This window comes from Podarcis tiliguerta (assembly GCF_965153285.1).
Source record: "Podarcis tiliguerta genome assembly, chromosome: Z".
Taxonomy (NCBI): Eukaryota; Metazoa; Chordata; class Lepidosauria; order Squamata; family Lacertidae; genus Podarcis; species Podarcis tiliguerta.
In genome coordinates this window covers 19,067,942-19,088,516 of record NC_139553.1, presented here as the reverse complement: position 1 = coordinate 19,088,516, position 20,575 = coordinate 19,067,942, and the positions used below count along the sequence as shown (strand labels likewise).

The following is a 20,575-nucleotide window of genomic DNA, read 5'->3' as shown; positions in this document are numbered from 1 at the left end:
GGTGATAAATGTCCTGTGCGAGCGTCTAGAGTGGTGGTGGTGGCAGTCAACAGACTGAATCTGACAATAGAGAAGTACTTTGTCTGGGGACAGGGGGCAGGTGGGGGGCATATTCCTTGGTTCTGAATGGGGTAACTGTGCCCCTGAAGGACCAGGTGTGATACCTGGGGGTCATTTTGGACTCACAGCTGTCCATGGAGGCGCTGGCCAATTCTGTGTTCAGGGCAGCTGTTTACCAGCTCCATCTGGTACGCAGGCTGAGACCTTACCTGCCCACAGACTGTCTCACCAGAGTGGCGCATGCTCTAGTTATCTCCCTCTTGGACTACTGCAATGCGCTCTACGTGGGGCTACCTTTGAAGGTGACCCGTAAACTACAACTGATCCAAAATGCAGCTGAGAGACTGGGAGTGGCTGCTGGGACCATGTAACATTGGTCCAAAGGATCTTCACTGGCTCTCAGTACATTTCCGAGCACAATTCAAAGTGTTGGTGCTGACCTTTAAAGCCTTAAACGGCCTCGGCCCAGTATACCTGAAGCAGCGTCTCCACCCCCATTGCTCAGCCTGGACACTGAGATCCTCCTCCGAGGGTCTGCTGGTGGTTCCCTCACTGCAAGAAGTGAAGTTACAGGGAACCAGGCAGAGGGCCTTCTCGGTAGTCGCAATCCATACACACTGCCCAGTCTTGCTCCCTGGAGAGCAGTTTGACTTCACCCCTGGAGGTGCACTCCATTGTCTCTCCAGACAGATGGACACCAACAACCTTAGGCTCCTTGAAAGAAAAGAAAAAATGATGGAGTATAAATGCAAATACAAATACATAATCTCTACATTTCTAGGATCTTCACTTTCCAAGAGGGTGCCCCCACCCCGTTTCACTCCCCTCCCAGGTCACTTCAATCCACACCCGGCCTGGGCTGCGTTCCAATCCTTCGTACACTTTTCCCGGGAGCGCCACGCTCGCGGGAGGAAGCGGAGACGGACCCCATCTAGTGGGCCACGGAAGAACTGCAGTAGCGTCGCCAAAGTGGCCCGACGGCAAAAGTTGCCTACGGCAAGGCTGGCGACCCTCCCAGTCGCCACCTGGGCCTGGTGACCGCCCATTGCGTCGGGGAGCAGCCCTTTTAAGAGGCCTCTGCGCCCTTCCCCGGCCTTTCTTTCCGCCAGCCATGCGCTGCTCCTGGATGGGGCTTGCCCTGCTGCTTCCCAGCCTTGGCCTCTGCGCCGCCATCCAGTGGTTGTGAGTCCCGTTGGGGTGGGTGGGTAGGTGGGTTGGGGTGAGGGGGGTCCTGGCAGGGGTGCGTCTTCTCTGTCCCCAAGCCCAGCGGGGGACCAAGGACTGCCTCACCAGCCCGCTCTGCAGGGTTCAGGGAAGCCCCGACGACGACGCCAGGTCCCGGGGATTTGCCTCCACACCAGCCCCCCTTGCAAACACAGCCCAGGACCCAATGGGTCATCCAGTCCAAACCCTCTACCCCGCCCCCCCCGCCCATCGCATGCCCGCAATGCGAGAATCACAGCTGAAATCGCCCTGGCAGATGGCCGTCCAACCTCTGCTTCAAAACCTCAAGGGAAGGGGTGAGGCCGCTGCACTCCGAGGCCATAGAAGCGCAGAATTGCAGAGATGGAAGGGAGTAGCCCAATCCAGCACAAGGCAGCAACCAGAGCTAAAGAACCCCTGGCAGATGGCACAGCCCCTCCAATGCCAGCCAGCCTTGCAGGATCAACACAAAGCCTCTCTGATGCCTCCTTTATGCCCCCCACCTAGGTTTCTAAAGGCGACAGCGCCATCTGCAGGGAGCTTCCCTCGCCATCCTACCCCCAGGGACTGGGGAGGTTCCCTGACGCCACCCACAGATGGGTGGGTCCACTTGTGGGTCCGTTGCGGGTCCGTTGCGGGCAGTGGAAACCAGGTGTCTTCTACAGGTGTCATGACAGCTCTCATTCTTTTTCTCTCCCACCCTTCAGGAGCCTGGCAGCCAATGGGACTCAAGTGGCCTGGGATAACCCCCAGGACTGCCGCCTTCTAGCATCGGACGCCCTCGCCCGGCTATGCCGGAGGCACCTGGAGGCGATGCCCAGCCTGGTGGAAGCAGCACGCCAGACCAAGGCTGTCTGCCAACAGACCTTTGCCAGCTCCCGGTGGAACTGCTCGTCCGTCGAGGGGGCGCCTCACTTGGCCCCAGACCTACAGAGGGGTAATGATCAACCTTTATTCCATCTTCATCCCTTCGTCCCTTTCTCTGAGGAAAGCCCCCATGGCTGGATCCAGCCTCCTTTGCCCAGGTGGGAACGTGGGCCACTTAGACAGTTCCCCCTCCCCAGTTAGAATCATAGAATTGGTTGGAAGGGACCCCAGGGGTCATCTAATTCAACCCCCTTCAAGGTTCCATAAGAGCCCTACTGGATCAGGTCAAGGGCACCTAGTCCCACATTCTGTTCTCATACTGACTGACCTGATGCCCATTATAGGAAGCCTACAACCTGAGCACAAGCGAAACTCTTCCCCTCCAGAAACAGGGGTTCAGTACCATTTCTGTGGTATCAGAACATAGCCATTGTGGCTAGCTGCCTTGATAGCCCTCTTCTCCCTGAATTTGACCAATCCTCTTTTAGAGCCATCCAGTTTAGTGGTCATTACTGCTTCCTGCTGCGGGTGGCGCTGTGACTTGCCAATCAGAAGGTCGGTGGTTCGAATCCCCGCGGCGGGGTGAGCTCCCATTGCTCAGTCCCTGCTCCTGCAAACCAAGCAGTTTGAAAGCACGTCAAAGTGCAAGTAGATAAATAGGTGCCGCTCTGGCGGGAAGGTAAATGGCGTTTCTGTGCGCTGCTCTGGTTTGCCAGAAGCGGCTTGGTCATGCTGGCCACATGCCCCGGAAGCTGTAAGCCGGCTCCCTTGGCCAATAAAGTGAGATGAGGGCCGCAACCCCAGAGTCGGTCACGACTGGACCTAATGGTCAGGGGTCCCCTTTACCTTTACCTTACTGCTTCCTGCAGGAGTGAGTTCCATAGTTTTAACTAATATGTCCTTCCTTTTATCTGTCCTCAATCATGCACCACTTCAGCTTCATTGGAGGTCCACAAGTTTGAGAGAGGGAGGAAAACATTCCTTTGTCCACTTCCTCCATGTCATGCCTAATTTTTAAAACTTCTACTACATCTCCTCTTTGGTAGCCTTTGCTGCCTCCTAGCAATTTAATTAAGATAATAAATAATACTTGCCTCTTTCCACTTCCTCCATGCTGTGCATTGCTTTATAAAACAAATTTCATTGACTCTTTTTCTTGCAGGCACCAGGGAGTCCGCCTTTGTTTACGCCCTGGCATCTTCCGCCGCCAGCCACTCCATTGCCCGGGCCTGCGCTTCTGGGCAGGTCCCTTTCTGCTTCTGTGGCTCCACTCCTTCTGAGGCACCCCACCCCAGCTTTCAGTGGGGTGGCTGTGGGGACAATCTCCCCTTCGGACTCCAGCTGGGCTCTGCCTTTGTTGACGGCCCCATGAAGTTCAGCAAGGCGGGGAGGCAGATCTCCAGGGTCCTAAACCTCCATAACAATGCAGTGGGCCGGCAGGTGAGTAGGGTCATTCCTGCACTGCAGGGGATTGGGCTAGATGACCCCTGGGTTCCTGATTTTATTATCTGGTACTGGAGAATCCAGGTGAGAGAATTGTGGGTGCAGGAGGTTCAATTCTCCCCACTGGGGTGCCTGACAGTCCTTCTCTTTATCTTTCCTCCTCCTCCTCCCCTCCCAGGTCCTGTCAGACTCCCTAGAGACTACGTGCAAGTGCCATGGGGTGTCTGGATCTTGCACTGTCAAGACCTGCTGGAAAGGCTTACGGGATTTAGCCACTATTGGCTCAGAGCTCAAATCCAAGTACCTGGAGGCCACGCAGGTGATGCCTTGGCTTGTGGGCAGCAGAAGGCAGCTGGCACCCAGAGGAGGCAGACTCCGGCCCCTGAAGGCAGACGAACTGGCCTACCTTGTACATTCCCCCACTTATTGTCTGAAGAACCCCAAGCTGGGCTCCTTGGGGACTCAGGATAGGTGAGTAAATCCTTGCATGATACATACAGAAGCCTTGATTCCCTGAACCTCTGTCATCCCACTGCCAGCGCAGGGGGTTGGATTAGTTGGAGATCCCTTTCGTCTCTACGATTCTTTGATTTTGCTTTGTTTATGTTGGGCCAAATCTGACAGGGCTTTTCTCATGTTCTTATGGAACCAATGGGCCCAGAGGCAGTCTGCCTAGATTCCTAGGCTCTTAGGGGTGTTTGGCTACTTGTGAAAAGAGAATGTTGGGCGGGATTAGTCCCTTTTGGCCTGATCCGGCATCCAGGCTCTCTTCTCAGATTCTTATGTTCTCTCACCCCCCAACAGGCCTTGCAACAAGACTTCATTGGGCAGTGGCGGGTGCCGCCTCCTCTGCTGCGGCCGGGGCTACAACACATATGTAGAGAAGGTGGAGGAGAAGTGCCGCTGCAGGTACCACTGGTGCTGCTACGTTACCTGCAAGAAGTGCCAGCAGGTGGTTGAAAAGCACGTCTGCAAGTGACCAGAGGCTGGGCATCTGCAAGTGACCAGAGGCTATACCCCTTTCCACCGAGAGGGTTCATATACAGAGAGAGAAACAGATATATTTATATATATAATTTTATACATAATTATATATATATTTAAAAATAGTAATTTAATTTAATTTTATTTTTTTCAAATTTCTTTTAGATTTAAAATCACAGTTACCGTAACTTTTTATAAACGGCAGTATTTCATTTACTTTTTTCAGCAACAGCATCTAATTTTATTTCTTTTCATAATTTTTTTTAAATTCATTTTCATTTTTCAACTGTTTAACATGGTGGCATTGAGATATACCTTATTACCGCATATGACACGTGACAATTACATAAAAATAAAAGTAGAACTACAACCAACACTCAGATAAATGTTTCTGATTATATTATCAAAGTTGTGTCAAAGTATATATACCAAAATTATTACAGTTGTTACAGAAATAATACCTAATTTTAAGAATGCTGCGGCTCATCACTCTTTTAAGTAATGAAGTATCAGCATTTATCAAACAATGAGATTCTGATAAGGTTCAAAACAAAACAATTGACTTTAGGTCAAGCTTGTGACCCCCAATATAACGGCTTTGATGCTCCAAAAATATTTTCACTATGTGCTCATCTTGTCTTGTGAGCTCATAATATTAACAATACTAGCTTGACCAATCTTCTGTCCATTTAAGCCCGTTTCAAAATCTTCATTTGCTCTTCTGGAGTAATGCAGAGAACTCCAGATGAACAAATATCTAGCCATTTATTACCATTTTAAACAACCCAAAAGTGCAGGAGCAAGCAAAGTAAACAATAAATAATAATTTTATCTTTTTTAAAAATGGCCTTTATTACCACTGTTAACAGCCCTCTGCGTTGCAGGGGGTTGGACTAGATGGCCCTTGGAGTCCCTTCCCACCCTACAATGCGATGAATTTTCAGAGGCTTTTCAACAGAGGTCGGCTGCCAGTCAGTCAGGGATTCCTTTTGCTGCCATTTCCGCATTTCAGGGGGAGAGTTGGACTAGGTGACCATTGGGGTCCCTTCCAACTCTACAATTCTCTGAATTTGGGCAGTCAAGAGGAGGTTCTTGGTCAGATCTGACTCATTTATCATCTGCAAGCTTCTTACAAACAATTAGCCGAAACAGACTGGGTTTGCCAAGGCTAAAATCTCACCAGACTGACCTTCTCTCTTGTCAATCAGCTTACTGGTTTAGGAGATTTCGCTGGTGCGATTTGTCAAATGTATCTTTCAATCAGAAAACTGATTTTTTTAAAAAACGGCTTACGAGTTTTTCCACATCTTTCAGAATTACAGAACTGTAGAGTTGGAAGGGACCCCCAAGGGTCATCAAGTCCAACTCCCTTGGCTTAGATGAAGGTGCATCCTCATCAGCTGGCAGAGGGCACAGCTGGCACCTGGAAAAAATGCATCATTTTCAAGAAAGAATGCATTTTAACTTCTGCTGTTTTCCCCAAGTTTGATATGTTAAGTTTTGGGCAGTTTTAATACATTTTTCTTAAAAACAACAACAACAACTTTTTAAGGGATATAAAATTGGCTCGATTTGTTTTAGATTTGGGGGTATATTAAAGCCTAAATACCATGTGGGCAAATAGACATCAAATTCCCACTTGGCCATCGAGCCTACTGGGTGACCTTTGGCCAATTGGTGCCTCTCAATAAGTCCTACATCACAGGGTTGCTGTGAGGGTTAATTGAGATTATGGTGGGGATGCAGATGCAGCCAAGAACACCAGCAACTTAATATTTTCATTTCTATCTTTCTAAACTCCTAAAATCCAATAAAATATAAAAATAATTAAAAAAATGATTAATACCAATAACAGCAGCAACAATGAATAATAAAAATGAACAACAGCACTGTGAACAAGCACAGTGATTAATACCGTAATAATGTCCATCATTATTGTTATAGAAAAATTAATGAGATATCACTTTTAACAGTAAAACCTGAGCTGAAAAAGAACGGAGGGCAATACAGGAGCCATGCTTAACCCCAAGCCAAGCTCAAGACTCCTCCAGTCACATAGCAGGAAATTCTTCCTGAGCCTCCCCTGGTTTAACAAGTACTGATATCTGTCCAAGCAGACTTGTCAAAGGAGCAGATATCTATCTGCATGAATGAAACAGGTCATTGATAACAGATTCTGGAGTCAAGGTATTCCCCATTTCAAAAGGATCTCTCAGACAGACCAGGAAGGGCAATTATCAGGTATTGTTGGTCATCTTGATTGGCAGACTTGCAAATATGTTGGAGAAACATGAACCCTGAGCATGATCGGATTTACATGGACAACCCGTTTTACGATGCATCTGTGGCGTTTTTGGAGTGGTCTTTCTGTGACAGAGGAAGGTACCACCCAAGGGTTAAAAAATTGTAACATGCTTTTGTTCTGGATTCCCTCACCTTCTTGCAAGGGCTGCGGGGTGTGTGTTGCAACAGGTCAGTAAAGATCAAACGCTGGCCTTGCTTTCTTTTGTTGTCTCATTGTGTTATCATTTCCTTGATGGGGGGCAGTAAAAGCGTAACCCCAATTTCCCCCATAACATCGTCATCAATAATGATAAGTAATGTAATGATGATGAACCGGGAGCGGAACAAGTGCCAGGACCCCGCCCCCCAGCCCCCCTTTCTCTGGAACCCTCCTATCAGCTGACACAACAGCCCTGCAGGGTAGTCCCTGCCCTTTCCCACTCCGCCATTGGCTCCTCCGCTTGCTGAGGGGAAGGCGGGGCCTGCAAAGCGAGGAGGCGGCGCCGCTCCGGGGGGCGGGGAAATAGCCCCAAACCAAGATGGCGCCGGCTGTCACTTCTGCTGCCCTCTTTCAGCATGGCGCCGCCGTCTTCAGCGGTACGGTGTCGCCGCTTCCGCCCGAACCCTCTCTTCCTCCTTCCGCCGGTGGAAACCGTGGGCGTCACGGCGCCCACTCTGCAGGCCCTCGTTAAAGATGGCGGCACCTCCTTCAGCCGCAAGACGGTACCACTTCCGTCCGCTCCTTTCCCTCCACATCCGCCTCTCCCATGATGGCGGCGAGCACAACTACGGAGGAGCCGCTTCGGCTGTCGGAGCTGCTGGAGTCCGGCTGGCGACTGCTGGAGGAGGTGGAGGATGGCAGCACCGCGGAACCTTCGTCGGGGGCGCCCGCTGTGCAGCGGAAGGTGCAGCGCGGGATCGGCCTCCTGGAACGCGCCGCCAGCGCCGTCGCCGAGCTTCAGCTCTTCAGGTGCCGTAGAGCATGTGCAGAGGGCGCCACATGTACACCCCATGGGGGGGGGCTGTCCATGGCTCACAGTCTAACTCGGGATGGCAGCGCCTGCCCGATGACCTTTAGAAACCGGCAGTGCTGCAGTCCAATCTTCAGCTTCTGGCTCGAGAGGCACTCTGCATCTGCCCAGAGGCACCTTCAGCTCCTCGCCGCCACAAGCTTTTGCTTGGGCTGGATCTCACCCCTTCACAATAGAAGAGGGAGGTGCCCACCCCCACCATGCATTCTCTGCTCAGATCCTGACATTTCATATGCAGTTTTCCCCAATTTATGGAATAAAAGCTGTTTGATTTGGTTCTTCTGGACGACAGAAGACGAGATGGTTAGACAGTGTTCTCGAAGCTACAAACATGAATCTGACCAAACTGCGGGTGGCAGTGGAAGACAGGAGTGCCTGGCGTGCTCTGGTCCATGGGGTCACGATGAGTTGGACACGACTGAACGACTAAACAACAACAACAAATTGCTTTTCCCCGTTTTTAAAATAGTTCAGCAAATAGTGCATGAGATTCTTAGCATTGGGCAAAAGACTCCTATGTTGCGCTGGGTTGGACAAGTTGACCCTCATGGTCCCTTCCCTGGGTTGGACAAGTTGACCCTCATGGTCCCTACAGTTATATAATTCTAAGAGCCTGGCTGCTGGATCAGGCCAATCGCCCATCTAGTTCTGCATCTTGTTCTCACAGTGGCCCACAGGGGCAAAACTAGGATTTATTTTGCCCATGTCAAAGACCCAGTTTGGCACCCCCACACGCATTTGTGTACACACACACAGAGGCTGGGAGCCTCAATGGCCGCCCTGTGTAGGCTTCACTGAGGGCTACCTAAGCCATTGTGACTAGTAGCCATTCATAGCCCTCTCCTCTTCCATGAACCTGTCCTCTTGTAAAGCCACCTGTGTTCCGCTGTGGTAGGGAACTCCACGAATTAGCTATGTGCTGTGTGAAGAAGGACTTTGAAAAAATTGTCCATGCATTCCAGTGATATGAGAGAAGTGAGGTTACAGGGAACCAGACAGAGGGCCTTCTCGGTAGTGGCGCCCACCCTGTGGAACACCCTCCTTTCAGATGTGAAGGAAATAAGCAGCTATCCTATCTTTAAAATACATCTGAAGGCAGCCCTGTATAGGGTGGGTTTTAATATTTAATGCTGTACTGTTTTTAACACTTGATTGGGAGCCGCTCAGAGTGGCTGGGGAAACTTAGCCAGATGGGTGGGGTATAAATAAAAAATTATTATTATTATTATTATTATGAGAGAGGGAGGGAAACTGGTGGTTGACTCCCCTCCATTGGAGTTTTTTTCTGCAGAGCTTGGCCAGATTCTCTAGCTCTAATTCCAGCATTGCAGCGGGGCTGGACTAGATGGCCCTTGGGGCATCTCTTCCAACTCTATGATTTTTACTCTGCTCTCTCCTTTCAGCCGCAACGAAGAGCTGGAGGAGATCTCCTCAGCTGATCTGAAGTTCATGCTGGTCCCTGCTCTGTTGGCGGCCCTCATCTTGAAGCAGGTCAACCCCAGCAAGCGCCTGGAGCATGTACAGAGGGCCCGTGCTGGCTTCATGGACTTCCTGAAGGTCTGCAAAGACTATGGGATTGGGCGCTTCCAACTCCCACGGGAGGTGGAGGTGGAGGTGGAGAGCGGGGATGAAAGTGAGTCCTCCGGTAGCAACATCAACTCCGTTCTGGGGACTGATCAGCAGACGGCTATCCTTGCCATGGCATCCAACAGGCAGGCGAAGATCGAAAGGTGAGTGGGGAGGCCTTCCTGGATAATAGATGGCAAATGTCAGTTTCAAGTCATTTTGATTTTAAATATTTTCAGTTACTATGATACCTTTTAGGTAATATTTAAATTCTGGTATGTTTCAGAATAAACAATAATTAAATTAAGCCAGAAATAAAACAATAATTTCATTGGAAAAACCATAATTATAAAATAATGCAGGGGGTTGAATACCTAAACTTAAGACAGCAGTTTAGAAAACAGGCTCAAAGAAGCTGTTTTGTAAAACAGGGAAAGCAAAGTGCTCAAATTTAAAATAGACAGGAACATAAATGTTTTTCTTTTTTAAAAAATATTCATATTTATTTTTTTGTACTCAGCACATACAAAGATCAAAACAAATGTAATAGCATTTGTAAACGTACTTTAAATTAAAAAAATTAAACTATCATGTATTTGCTCTGAAGGAGAAGTAGACTTACCCTCATTTATAAAGTTAGATTCTGTAAAATCATATGAACAACACTAGCACTTTAAAATAACCCCCAAATAGCAAGATATTCCTTATTTCAATCAATTTCAAAGATCACAGCTTGAAGGCCAAATCAACAAGTGAACCAAAGCTGGCACTGTTATCTCCATATTCAAGAAAACCAAGAAAACCAAAACTATCACAAGTTTAGCCTGTCTTGTTTAAGGAACCTGAGTGTGTAGCTAAAGAATGTATATCCAACTGTAGAAGCTGAACTTGTTTATCCATATCTCATGTCAAAATACATAGGTCTAAACTATCTTTTAGAACCAAAATCTTGGGATGCATTCAGACAGCTAATGTCCTTGCATGATGAGCTCAGGATTGGGTCTTAGGTGCTCATATAAACCCTCTCTCTGCTCCTCACACAACCCAAGGCAAAAATGAATGACTACAGACAGGAACTGTGGTTGGAATGGAATGTGTGAGCCTGGGATTCCTGAACATGTAGGCCAAATAAATTTGGGACAGAGAAGAAGTAGCACCAGAAGCATCACCAGGCTAAGGTGGTTTTTCTTTCATCTAAGAACACAAGTCTACTGAAAGACAGCACCACCAGTTATTAAGGCACCATCTTAACACCCGTTCATTACTTTATAAGCTGATCAATAAAATCCAAAGAGTCAGATGCGCTATATAAATATATATAGATAAACTCTAGTGATTTTTGTATAATTGTTAACCTGGTGCAAAAACCTATTTGTTTCAGGGATAAACAGAATTTTTAAAAGCATTTCATTATTAGTCATCTGGATCCCTTTATCACTGGCCATTAAGTCATATTTAATAACTACAATTATATTGACTCCTGATTTCAGTATAACTCAAAAGAAAAAAAGCGAAAGACTATCACTGGCCATTAAGTCATATTTAATAACTACAATTATATTGACTCCTGATTTCAGTATAACTCAAAAGAAAAAAAGCGAAAGACTATCATTGCTGGATTTTATTCATAAATGAAACCACAGAACAGCTGCAACTGTGTGTAAATGAAACAAAACAAAAATGCAAAGGCTACAGTAGTCAAAAAATAATGACAGTTTTATAAACTACCTGTCAAATCTAGCCCAGGATTTTGGGCATATTTCTTAGCTTTTTCCAAAGTAATGGAACTACAGCTTGCAAGTCTTTGTCTACTACACCTTATGCTCTATGGATTATGACACAATTTTAAAAACTTATTTGGAATGCAATGAGTATGTGAGATGGTGCATAAACCGGTGAGAGATGGTTCTTTCTCAAAGGGTTGTCATGAGCTTATCCTGATACAACAGGCTCTGGATCCCAACTAAGTTCTTCTGGTTCTGGTCCTGAATATACCACAAATTGCTGTCCTCTCCATTTGGGGATTGTTTCCAACAGAGCCTGTCATCCTGATAGGGTTGCCTTAGATTTACAGGAGGATGTGAGTGCCAGTGTGATTGGCCAGGGTGCATATTGGGGTGATACGGAGGCTGATAGTTATGGACTTCTTGGTTATTTTTAGTGCAAATCTGGGGTGCTTTGAGAGTGTTGCTTGCTTTGAAAGTTGAATGCCTTCGGGATGGGTATCGCTTGCTGGGCCTCCTTTCAAAGGTACTGGCTCTGCATAGTCTGTATCCACGTGTTGCCTGGTATTCTGTTCGATCACTGAATCAGAAGCGGGATCCCAGCCTGATAAAATCTGACCGGCTAGATTTACTGTTTGCAGGTGTGCGCAACCGGAAGAAGGCATGGTGCTCCACTGCACATTTCCAGAGATGCTTGCACGTTTTAGCATTGTCTAATCTGAAAACAAATGTGTGCTCTTGCTCTCTACCCTGATCATCATCTTCGACCACCACAAGGGTCAGCTTGCTCTTTTTGAAGTCCATTTTTGTGCTTTTAGGCCAAAAAAAAAACAAACCTATTTTGTTTGCCCCTTCAAAGATCAAGATCCCTGTTGGTGTCAACCCAAGAGCATAGTCACAACCATCTCTTCCCTTAACTACATGCATATCCACCCCATACATTTCTAGCCATTTGGCTTTGTTCAAGTAGCACATTTCTGCCTGTGCAGGGCTCTTTCCCCTTGGAGACACAAAGCAGCGAGTTCTACAGCTGTTTCATAAGGGCATTTCAATCTGGGCGGAGGAAGAGGGGTCGGAACAGTGGCCGAGATGCCTCGCTCCTCCTCGGAAAGCCGGCGAGGCCCTTCGGCGAGTCGGGGGCACCCTCTCTGGCCCGCACAGACAACATAAATGTTTTTCAAAGCCTTATCCCTTGAATCCTGGAAGACACCTCAGGGATCATCCGGTCCAGCCCCCAGCAAAGCAGGAATCCTTGACAAATGCCTAACCAACCTATCTTTAGAGTTAGAAGGGACTCCTGAGAGTCATCTAGCCAACCCCTCCATGTCCTTTCGCCAAACAGATATAAGCAGAAGAAGGAGCTCGAGAACCAGCTAGCCACCCTGAAGCCCTTCATCGACGGTGGCCAGGCAGAGGAGGAGCAGATCCGGGAGTTCTACTTGCTCCAGATCAAGAAGTGGATTAGCACAAGTCTGGAGGAAATCGAGAGCATTGATCAGGAAGTTGCTATCCTCATTCGGCGGGATGCCTTGAAGCAGGTAGGGTGGTGGGACAGGGGGAGGGGACCGCCCTCTCTGCGTTTGTGGGGCCTGAAAGCACTTCAGGCATTGCAGTGGGTTGGACTAGATGCCCCTTGGGATCTGTTCCTGCTCTTCAATTATATGGTTCTACAATGGGGAGATAGCATCTGAGTGGTCCCCTGTGGTTGTGGTGGTAGCGATGTGACCCCTTACATGTGAAAAACAGGGGAGCCCTCTATCAGAATGCCACTCCCCACCCCACAGAGTGGGGCTCCCCAGATGCCCTTTGACCACACCCATGAAGACATAAGAAGAGCCCTGCTGGATTAGGCCAGGGGCCCATCTTGCCCAGCATCCCATCGCAGCGGCCACTCAGATGTCTGCTACGGAAAGCCTGCAAGCAGGACCCACACACAAGAGAAGATAAGAAGAACCTTCTGGATCAGGCCAATGGCCCATCTAGTCCACCCTCCTCTTCTCACAGGGGCCAGCTGGGTGCCCCAAAGGGAACCCATGCAAGCAGACTCAGAGCACAAGAGTAGCATTGCAGCCTCTGAATGTGCAGGCAGGGCAGAGCCATTGTGGCTCTTAGCCATCGACAGCCCTCTCCTCCATGAATTTCCCTAATCCTGTTCTAAAGATTGGTGGCCATCGCTGCCCCCTATGGAAGCGAGTTCCACAGTTTAACTTTGCGCTGAATATCAGTTGCTGGAAGCTGCAGGAGGGGAGAGTTCTGTAATGCTTGTGTCCTGCTTGCCGGCTTCCCTTTGGCACCTGGTTGGCTGGGTGAGATGGCCAGCTCCTCTTACAGGGCCCTGTGTACAGAACAGCCCCCTCTTCCAGATCCGGCCAGAGGCAGGGCAGGGCAGATAGTTGAATGTTGCAGCTTTGGTAAATTGTATGTAGGAGCATAGGAAGCTGCCTTATACTGAGTCAGACCCTTGCTCCGTTCAACTCAGTACCACCAACACTGACTGGCAGCAGTGGCTTCCAGCCCTACCTGCAGATGGCGATGGGACTGAACCCAGGACCTTTTGCTTGCAAGGCAAATTCTCCACCACTGACCTATGGTCCTTCCCCACTTGGGAGAATCTGAGGTGACCTGTCACTGGGTGGGTGGTCACTGGGTGGGTGTCATGAGGTGGGGCCCTTCAGTTGGCTGTGGAGGGTAGAATGTGTCTTTTGGATTGTGTGCTGAAATGTGTTTTTTATCTTCTCTAGGGTACAGGGACGCAGCCTCCACGCCCGCTTGGGCCTCCGTTGAAGCCCTTCATCCTGACCCGGGATAGTGCCCAGGCAAAGTATGGGTGCTCTGCTCTTTTCAGGGGGGGCATTCGGGGGGGGCTGGCTCCTTCCAGGTGTGTGATGCTGGTTACGATTCCTGCATCACAGGGGGTTGGACTGGATGACACTTGGGGCCCCCTCCAGCTCTACGATTCTGCAGAGGTGGGGAACCTATGAGGATGGTCCGTTCTCAGAGGCTGATGGACCCAATGGGTTTCCAGATGGCTCTGGGGGATTTTTCCAGGTAACCTCTAGGTTAGATTGATGCAATGTGTTCTGAAGACAGTTCAGAAACTTCAGCTGGTGCAGAACTTGGCAGCCAGGTTACTCACCAGGGCAAGATGATTTGAGCATAATGCACCGATCCTGGCCTGATTGCACTGGCTGCCCATTAGCGTCCGGGCCCAATTCAAAGTGCTGGTTTTGACTTATAAAGCCTTAAATGCCTTGGGACCACAGTACTTCAAGGACCATCTCTTTCCATGGGAACCTACTTGCACCCTCCAGTCACCATTCTGAGGCCCTTCTTTGTGTGCCTCATGTGGCAACATGAAAACAGGCCTTTTCTACAGTGGCTCCCCGTTTGTGGAGGTTCGCCTGGTGTCTTCATTATACACCTTTAAGTGCTAGGTGACATCCAATGCTCTTTTAAATGTGTTGTTGTGGTGGTGGGATTGGTTTGCTTTTGTTATTTTAATCATGTGAACCACTCTGCACTCTACAGATGAAGGGCGGTATACAAATTTTAATAATAATAAACATAATAATAAACAACTGATTCTATGAATAATGGTGATGATGTTGGCAATAACAAAAACAACCACAATCTTCCTTCACTGAACATTTTTAAGTGACACTTGGATGACTGCCTTTCATGTATTCTTGAACTGTAATTCATGCATTGACTCTCAGGGACACCTTCCAACTCTGCAGTTCTGTGATTCTGTAAGTGACAAATATGTATCCAGGAGTACCCTGTAGCTCTACACTTGTTCCTTCAGAGTACCATCCTAGACCTGTCTCCTGAACATGGGAACCCCGCAGCCAAAGAGACTCCCATCTTGCTAGGACTAGAGCACAGCTCTGCTCCACCACTGTGCTGAATGGTTAAATGATAAAAATGTTCATTCCTTTCTTATAGGGTGTTTGGCGCTGGCTACCCAAGCCTGGCGACAATGACAGTGGATGACTGGTATGAGCAGCATCGAAAGCAAGGAGCCCTTCCTGATCAGGGCATATCACAAGCGGCCTCAGGTATTTATCTGGGTCAGGGGTGTTGGGGATGGATGCCTCTTGTAATGGTGAGAGACTAGGGCCCGGGAGAGACAGGGTTCAAATCCCCACTTGGCTGTGAAGCTCCCTGGGTGTGACTGTGGGGACCAGTCACTGCCTCTCAGTATCACCTACCTCGCAGGGTTGTTGTGGGGATGAAATGCAGATGGAGAGAAAACTGTGTATGCCACCTTGAGATCCTGGAAGAACAGAGGTGGGACAGAATTGCGATAAATAAGTTGTGTCTATGAGCAGCATAGACTGGGAATCCCCCACTCTGAATATCTTTGTTTTATTTGTTTATTGATTGATTGATTGATTTGATTTGATAAAAATATAAGATAAAAGCACATATAAATAGTTACAACAGAAACAACAAAATAATGCCCCCCCTTCCCACAAACACATTTAAAAGGCTGAAGAAAATTAATTAGCCAAAGCCCTGATTAATGTCTCCCCCACAATGTCTCCCTGCTGCCTTCCAGCAGCAGCAGATAAGAGTAGGCTGAGGATTTAGAATAGCAGAATTGGAAGGAACTCCATGGGGTCCTCTAGTCCAACCCCCTGCGATGCAGGAAAGAATCCCCACGCACCCACCCTCTGTTTAAAATCCTACAGTGTAAGAGAACTGTTGTGGTTGTTCATAGAATCACAGAACTGTTGGGTTGAAAAGAACCCAGAAGGGTAATATAGCCCAACACCCTGCAATACAGGAATCATAGTGCATTCAGAGTTTTCCTCCCTACTGTGCTCTCAGTCTGGCTTTTCCCTTTTTCGGTCCTGCAGCAGCTGCAGAAAAGCAGAAGGAAGAAGAGAAGAAAGCGGAGGAGAAGGATGACGATGAAGCTTTGCGCAAAGCCCGGGAGTGGGATGAGTGGAAGGAACTTCACCCCAGGGGCTACGGCAACCGCAAGAACATGGGCTGACCAAGTGCCTCCTCAAGAGGAGGAGCCTGTGACCCGAGCGCCCTCCACAAGAACCAGAGGATTGAGCCCCACACCCTGCGGACCCCTCTCTCTCTCCAGAGGAGAAGGTTTTCAAAAAGAGAAGGGGTTTTTTTGTTGGGGGGGGGGGGCTTGTGTCAGGTTCCCCTGGCCAGGAATCTGGAAGTAGTGAAAGCATCTTCCCCCAGATGGACGATCCCTATGGAGAAGTTGGTTATCCCTGTTTCCTAAAGGAATCCTCAGCAAGCTGAGTGGATAAGCCTTATGGAGTTAACTCGTAGTTGCTGTAACTTATTCTTTCTGTATTTAAATAAAGTAACATGAAATGCCTTCCTCAGTTTATCACTTAAGCAGGGGGGCGTTCTTGAAGTGAATCAAACAAACAAACAAACAAACAAACAAACAAACAAACAGATACAATAAAAATAAGAGAAAGGCAAAAGAGCAGAATGGTATATATAGGTAAAGGTAAAGGTACCCCTGCCCATACGGGCCAGTCGTGTCCGACTCTAGGGTTGTGCGCCCATCTCACTTAAGAGGCCGGGGGCCAGTGCTGTCCGGAGACACTTCCGGGTCACGTGGCCAGCGTGACAAAGCTGCATCTGGTGAGCCAGCGCACGGAAACGCCGTTTACCTTCCCGCCAGTAAGCGGTCCCTATTTATCTACTTGCACCCGGGGTGCTTTCGAATTGCTAAGTTGGCAGGCGCTGGGACCGAGCAACGGGAGCGCACCCCACCGCAGGGATTCGAACCGCGACATTTCGATCGGCAAGTCCTAGGCACTGAGGCTTTTACCCACAGCGCCACCTGCGTCCCCTTTAATGGTATATATAGGAGAGACTTAATTGCAGGAGGTTTGACTAGCTGGCTTTTGGGGATACCTACCAATTGACTCTGTATCCAGTTAACCTCCCGCAGAAACCTCCCGCAGGGCTGCCTGGGCTGCGGATGTCTTCCTGAAGCCTGGAGAGCGAGAGGGGTCGGTGCGCACCGACCCCTCTCGCTCTCCAAGCTTCAGCGAAAGCCTGCATTCGCCCCATAGGACGCACCCAGATTTCCCCTTCATTTTTGGAGGGGGAAAAGTGCGTCCTATAGGGCGAAAAATATGGTAATCAACAAATCATGAATAAAATAATTCCTGTCTATAAAACACTATTAACAGTCCTAGGCTGCTGAAACAACAAAACCTCCCCTCTTGGCTGCGCTGATGTAGTCCAAAGAAAAGCAGAACTATATGTTTGCCACCAGCTTGGCTGCACGAGTTGCCGGAAGGAGGCATACAAGGGGTCATCCAGCCAGTTTAGGGACTCCACTCTGGACTTGTGTAGGGTTTACTCCTTAGCCTTTTCTTCACCTGAAGATATCCCGCAAGGCAGCGAAGGTTTAGGATTAGCGCTTTCCTTCTCCTAGATGGGCTTCCTTCCCAGGTTGACGAGTGGTACACAAAGATCAGCTGTGGAACTAAGCTGGTGTTGGGAAATCCTTATGTAAGGGCTGGATGGGGCGAGGCCTTTGCAGCCGGCCTGCCCAGGAGATAATTCAAGCTGCATTAGGAAGACTGCAGTCAAGAGAGTTCAATTAATTACAGATGAGCAGTGACCACCATCTGTCACCACAGGAGATTGGAAGGGCAGCCAGGTTGGGACCTGCCTGAACGGACTCCACATTAAAACCAAAGTAAATAAACAAAAATCACCCCCTACCTGTCGAAAAGGAAAAGAATATGATTCATTATCTGGAAAGTCTTTAAAAAAAAAATCCAAATGTTTTAAACTAACAATAGGCTTTGAATCATAGAATCGTAGAGCTGGAAGGGATTGTTGCCAGTCGGTGTTGGCAGTACTGAGCTAGACAGAGTGAGGGTTTGACTTGGTATAAGGCAGCTTCCTATGTAAAAAGTAAAGGGACCCCTGACCATTAGGTCCAGTCCTGACCGACTCTGGGGTTGCGGCGCTCATCTCTCTTTATTGGCCGAGGGAGCCGGCGTACAGCTTCCGGGTCATGTGGCCAGCATGACTAAGCCGCTTCTGGCGAACCAGAGGAGCTCACAGAAACGCTGTTTACCTTCCCGCTGGAGTGGTACCTATTTATCTACTTGCACTTTGACGTGCTTTCGAACTGCTAGGTTGGCACGCCCCATCGTGGGGATTTGAACCGCCGACCTTCTGATTGGCAAGCCCTAGGCTCTGTGGTTTAACCCACAGCGCCACCCGCGTCCTGTGCACAATTTACCAAAGCTGCAACATCCCACTACCCCGCCTTGGCTTCTCCCACCCAGTGGAGGGGGGCGTTCTGTACACAGGGCCCTGTAAGAAGAACCTGCCTGAGGCCCATCTATCCCAGCATCCTCTTCTCACAGTGGCCAACCAGATGCCCCAAAGAGAAGCCCTGCAAACAGCAGGAGATATGAAAAGGATCCAGGGCTCTAAGAAGACCCCAAGCTCACACTGAGGCAACAGTGTGATGCAGCAGCAAATAAAGCAAATGCTATTCTAGGCTACATCCAAATCAAGTGCCCAGATCGGGGGACAGAATAGTGCCACTATTATTCTGCCTTTGTCAAGCCCCACCTGGAGTGCAACTGAGAAACCAAGAGACATTGTTTAGCTGATGTTCAGCTTTGAGAAGAAGAGACCAAGAGGTGACATGAGAGCCATCTTCAAATTCCTGAAGGGTTGTTATAGAGAAGACAGAGCCAGCTTGTTTTCTGCTGCTCCAGGGGGGAGGACCCAAACCAATGGATTGAAATGATAAGAAATGGGATTCCAACTAAACATTAGGAAGAACTTTCTGACAGAAGAACAGCCATTAGACAGTGGAGAGGATGCCCTCAAAAAGTTGTGGACTCTCCTTTGTTGGGGGGTTTAAAGCAGAAGTTGGATAGCCGTTTGCAAGGGATTCTTTAATTGTGGTTTCTGCATTGCAGGAATTGGACTAGATGACTCAAGGGTCATCTTGAATTGGAGTCCCTTCCAATTCTGCAATTCTATGATTTCTTAGAGAGGAAGACTTCATAGTTGCTGGTGGCTCATTTTTGCAACCACCACTCATTTTTCCTCCGAGAAATCTTAGTACCTATGGCTCTCCTTACCTTTCATTTCATCCATAGCTTCTGTTTAATTGCTTTAATCAAAGCTCTTTCTTTAGCCGGCTGCAGTTGTCATTAATACAACTGTATTCCTTTAGCGAGAAAAGGCTTTCAGAGCAGTTTGCAGAAAACTGAACAACAAACTTTCTGTTTAAGCGAAGGCTGGTTGGAGTGAGCGTGTTTCTTGAAACAAGCAAGTTCGTTGCATCCCTTAACCTTGACAGAAATAGCTGCGGCTAATCTGCCGACCTTAAGCTGCTCTGGAGTGAACAATTATGGGATCAGGAGTCCTACCTCTGGGCAACGTGCTCAAGGGCCCAGCGGTTCAGCTTACCAAGTTCTTCACATCAATGATGGGCTCACACTGGGAGGGCTGGCCAAGGAAACTCTCTGAATAATGGTGGCTTAAGTAGAGGCAAGTGTTTCAGACCAACTGAGTCCATCCTCCAGAGATCTCCATGTTTCTCCAAAACAGCATTGTAATTCATTGGGCATCACATTGCAGGGGGTTGGACTTGATGACCCTTGGGTGTGCCTTCCAACTCTGCAGTTCTATGATTCTATATGTTCTTCATATTTCTGCTGGACTGCTAGTAGTTGCAAAGCAAGGAAAACAGTTGTGTTAACTCCCTGTTCATTCATTCATTCATTCATTCATTCATTTGGCTGATGAACTGCAGGGCAACAGAAAAGGTGCTGAATGTGACAGATACACAAAGCAATGTCTGTTTACATTTCTACCTTCTGCATTTGTAAGAATTCGATCATTAATGTGGCAGCACCTACACCTCAGAATTCCTTGCCTACTGATATGGACACATGCTGAAAACACTCTTGTTTAGATGAGCCTACCCAGATCCTACTTATATTTACTTCTAAATCAACCCTGCTGAATTCATTGATGCTTCCTCCCAAGTAAGTGTCATAGGACTGCAGCCTAATAGCCTGATCCTCTTTATGTCTACTCAGAAGTAAATCCAATTGAGCTTAATGGGACATGCCCAGTGCCGGATTTGTGTATAAGCTAAACAAGCTATAGCTTAGGGCCCCACTCACTTGCTTGCCCCCCAACAAAAATTATTTCACTATGAATATACTTCTTCTTAATTGTATTTCAGTTCAACAATTACTTTGATAAGACACATAGTTTGTTATGTGCAAATGGCTTTAGATACCTATTAGGTTCATAAATTACCATATAGAATATATTCAACAACAAAAAACAACAGGGACAATTTGTTGTTGACAAAGGACAGCTGGACATATAAAGGGCCCCATTACCTTCAGTAGCTTAGGGCCTCATCAA

General features: G+C 48.2%; 2 protein-coding genes and 1 pseudogene across 3 annotated transcripts; 2 read left to right on the top strand and 1 right to left on the bottom strand.

The window, feature by feature from the left end:
* The first annotated feature begins 872 nt into the window (after positions 1–872).
* LOC310669401 (protein Wnt-11b-like) lies at positions 873–4,723 on the top strand. The gene is made up of 5 exons (XM_083423246.1): positions 873–1,242; positions 1,971–2,200; positions 3,293–3,570; positions 3,752–4,044; positions 4,378–4,723. Exons 1-5 carry the CDS (start codon positions 1,172–1,174, stop codon positions 4,550–4,552), a joined length of 1,047 nt encoding a protein of 348 aa, XP_083279372.1. The 5' UTR covers positions 873–1,171; the 3' UTR covers positions 4,553–4,723.
* Positions 4,724–7,583: 2,860 nt separating this feature from the next.
* On the top strand, positions 7,584–16,511 carry IGBP1 (immunoglobulin binding protein 1). Its single transcript, XM_083423245.1, has 6 exons — positions 7,584–7,810; positions 9,275–9,601; positions 12,504–12,699; positions 13,903–13,982; positions 15,107–15,219; positions 16,024–16,511. Exons 1-6 carry the CDS (start codon positions 7,608–7,610, stop codon positions 16,161–16,163), a joined length of 1,059 nt encoding a protein of 352 aa, XP_083279371.1. The 5' UTR covers positions 7,584–7,607; the 3' UTR covers positions 16,164–16,511.
* Positions 10,963–12,486, bottom strand: LOC310669909 (band 4.1-like protein 4B; annotated as a pseudogene). Its single transcript has 2 exons — positions 12,479–12,486; positions 10,963–12,161 (listed from the first exon to the last, which is right to left on the bottom strand). The product of its transcript is annotated as a band 4.1-like protein 4B (transcript).
* Positions 16,512–20,575: the final 4,064 nt, after the last annotated feature.

Coding starts and splice junctions, on each gene's coding strand:
- IGBP1 (XM_083423245.1), top strand. CDS start 7,608: ATGATGGCGGCGAGCACAACTACGGAGGAGCCGCTTCGGCTGTCGGAG. Junction 9,602..12,503: donor AGGCAGGCGAAGATCGAAAG/GTGAGTGGGGAG, acceptor TTCGCCAAACAG/ATATAAGCAGAAGAAGGAGC. Junction 15,220..16,023: donor CATATCACAAGCGGCCTCAG/GTATTTATCTGG, acceptor TCGGTCCTGCAG/CAGCTGCAGAAAAGCAGAAG.
- LOC310669401 (XM_083423246.1), top strand. CDS start 1,172: ATGCGCTGCTCCTGGATGGGGCTTGCCCTGCTGCTTCCCAGCCTTGGC. Junction 1,243..1,970: donor TGCGCCGCCATCCAGTGGTT/GTGAGTCCCGTT, acceptor CCCACCCTTCAG/GAGCCTGGCAGCCAATGGGA. Junction 4,045..4,377: donor TCCTTGGGGACTCAGGATAG/GTGAGTAAATCC, acceptor ACCCCCCAACAG/GCCTTGCAACAAGACTTCAT.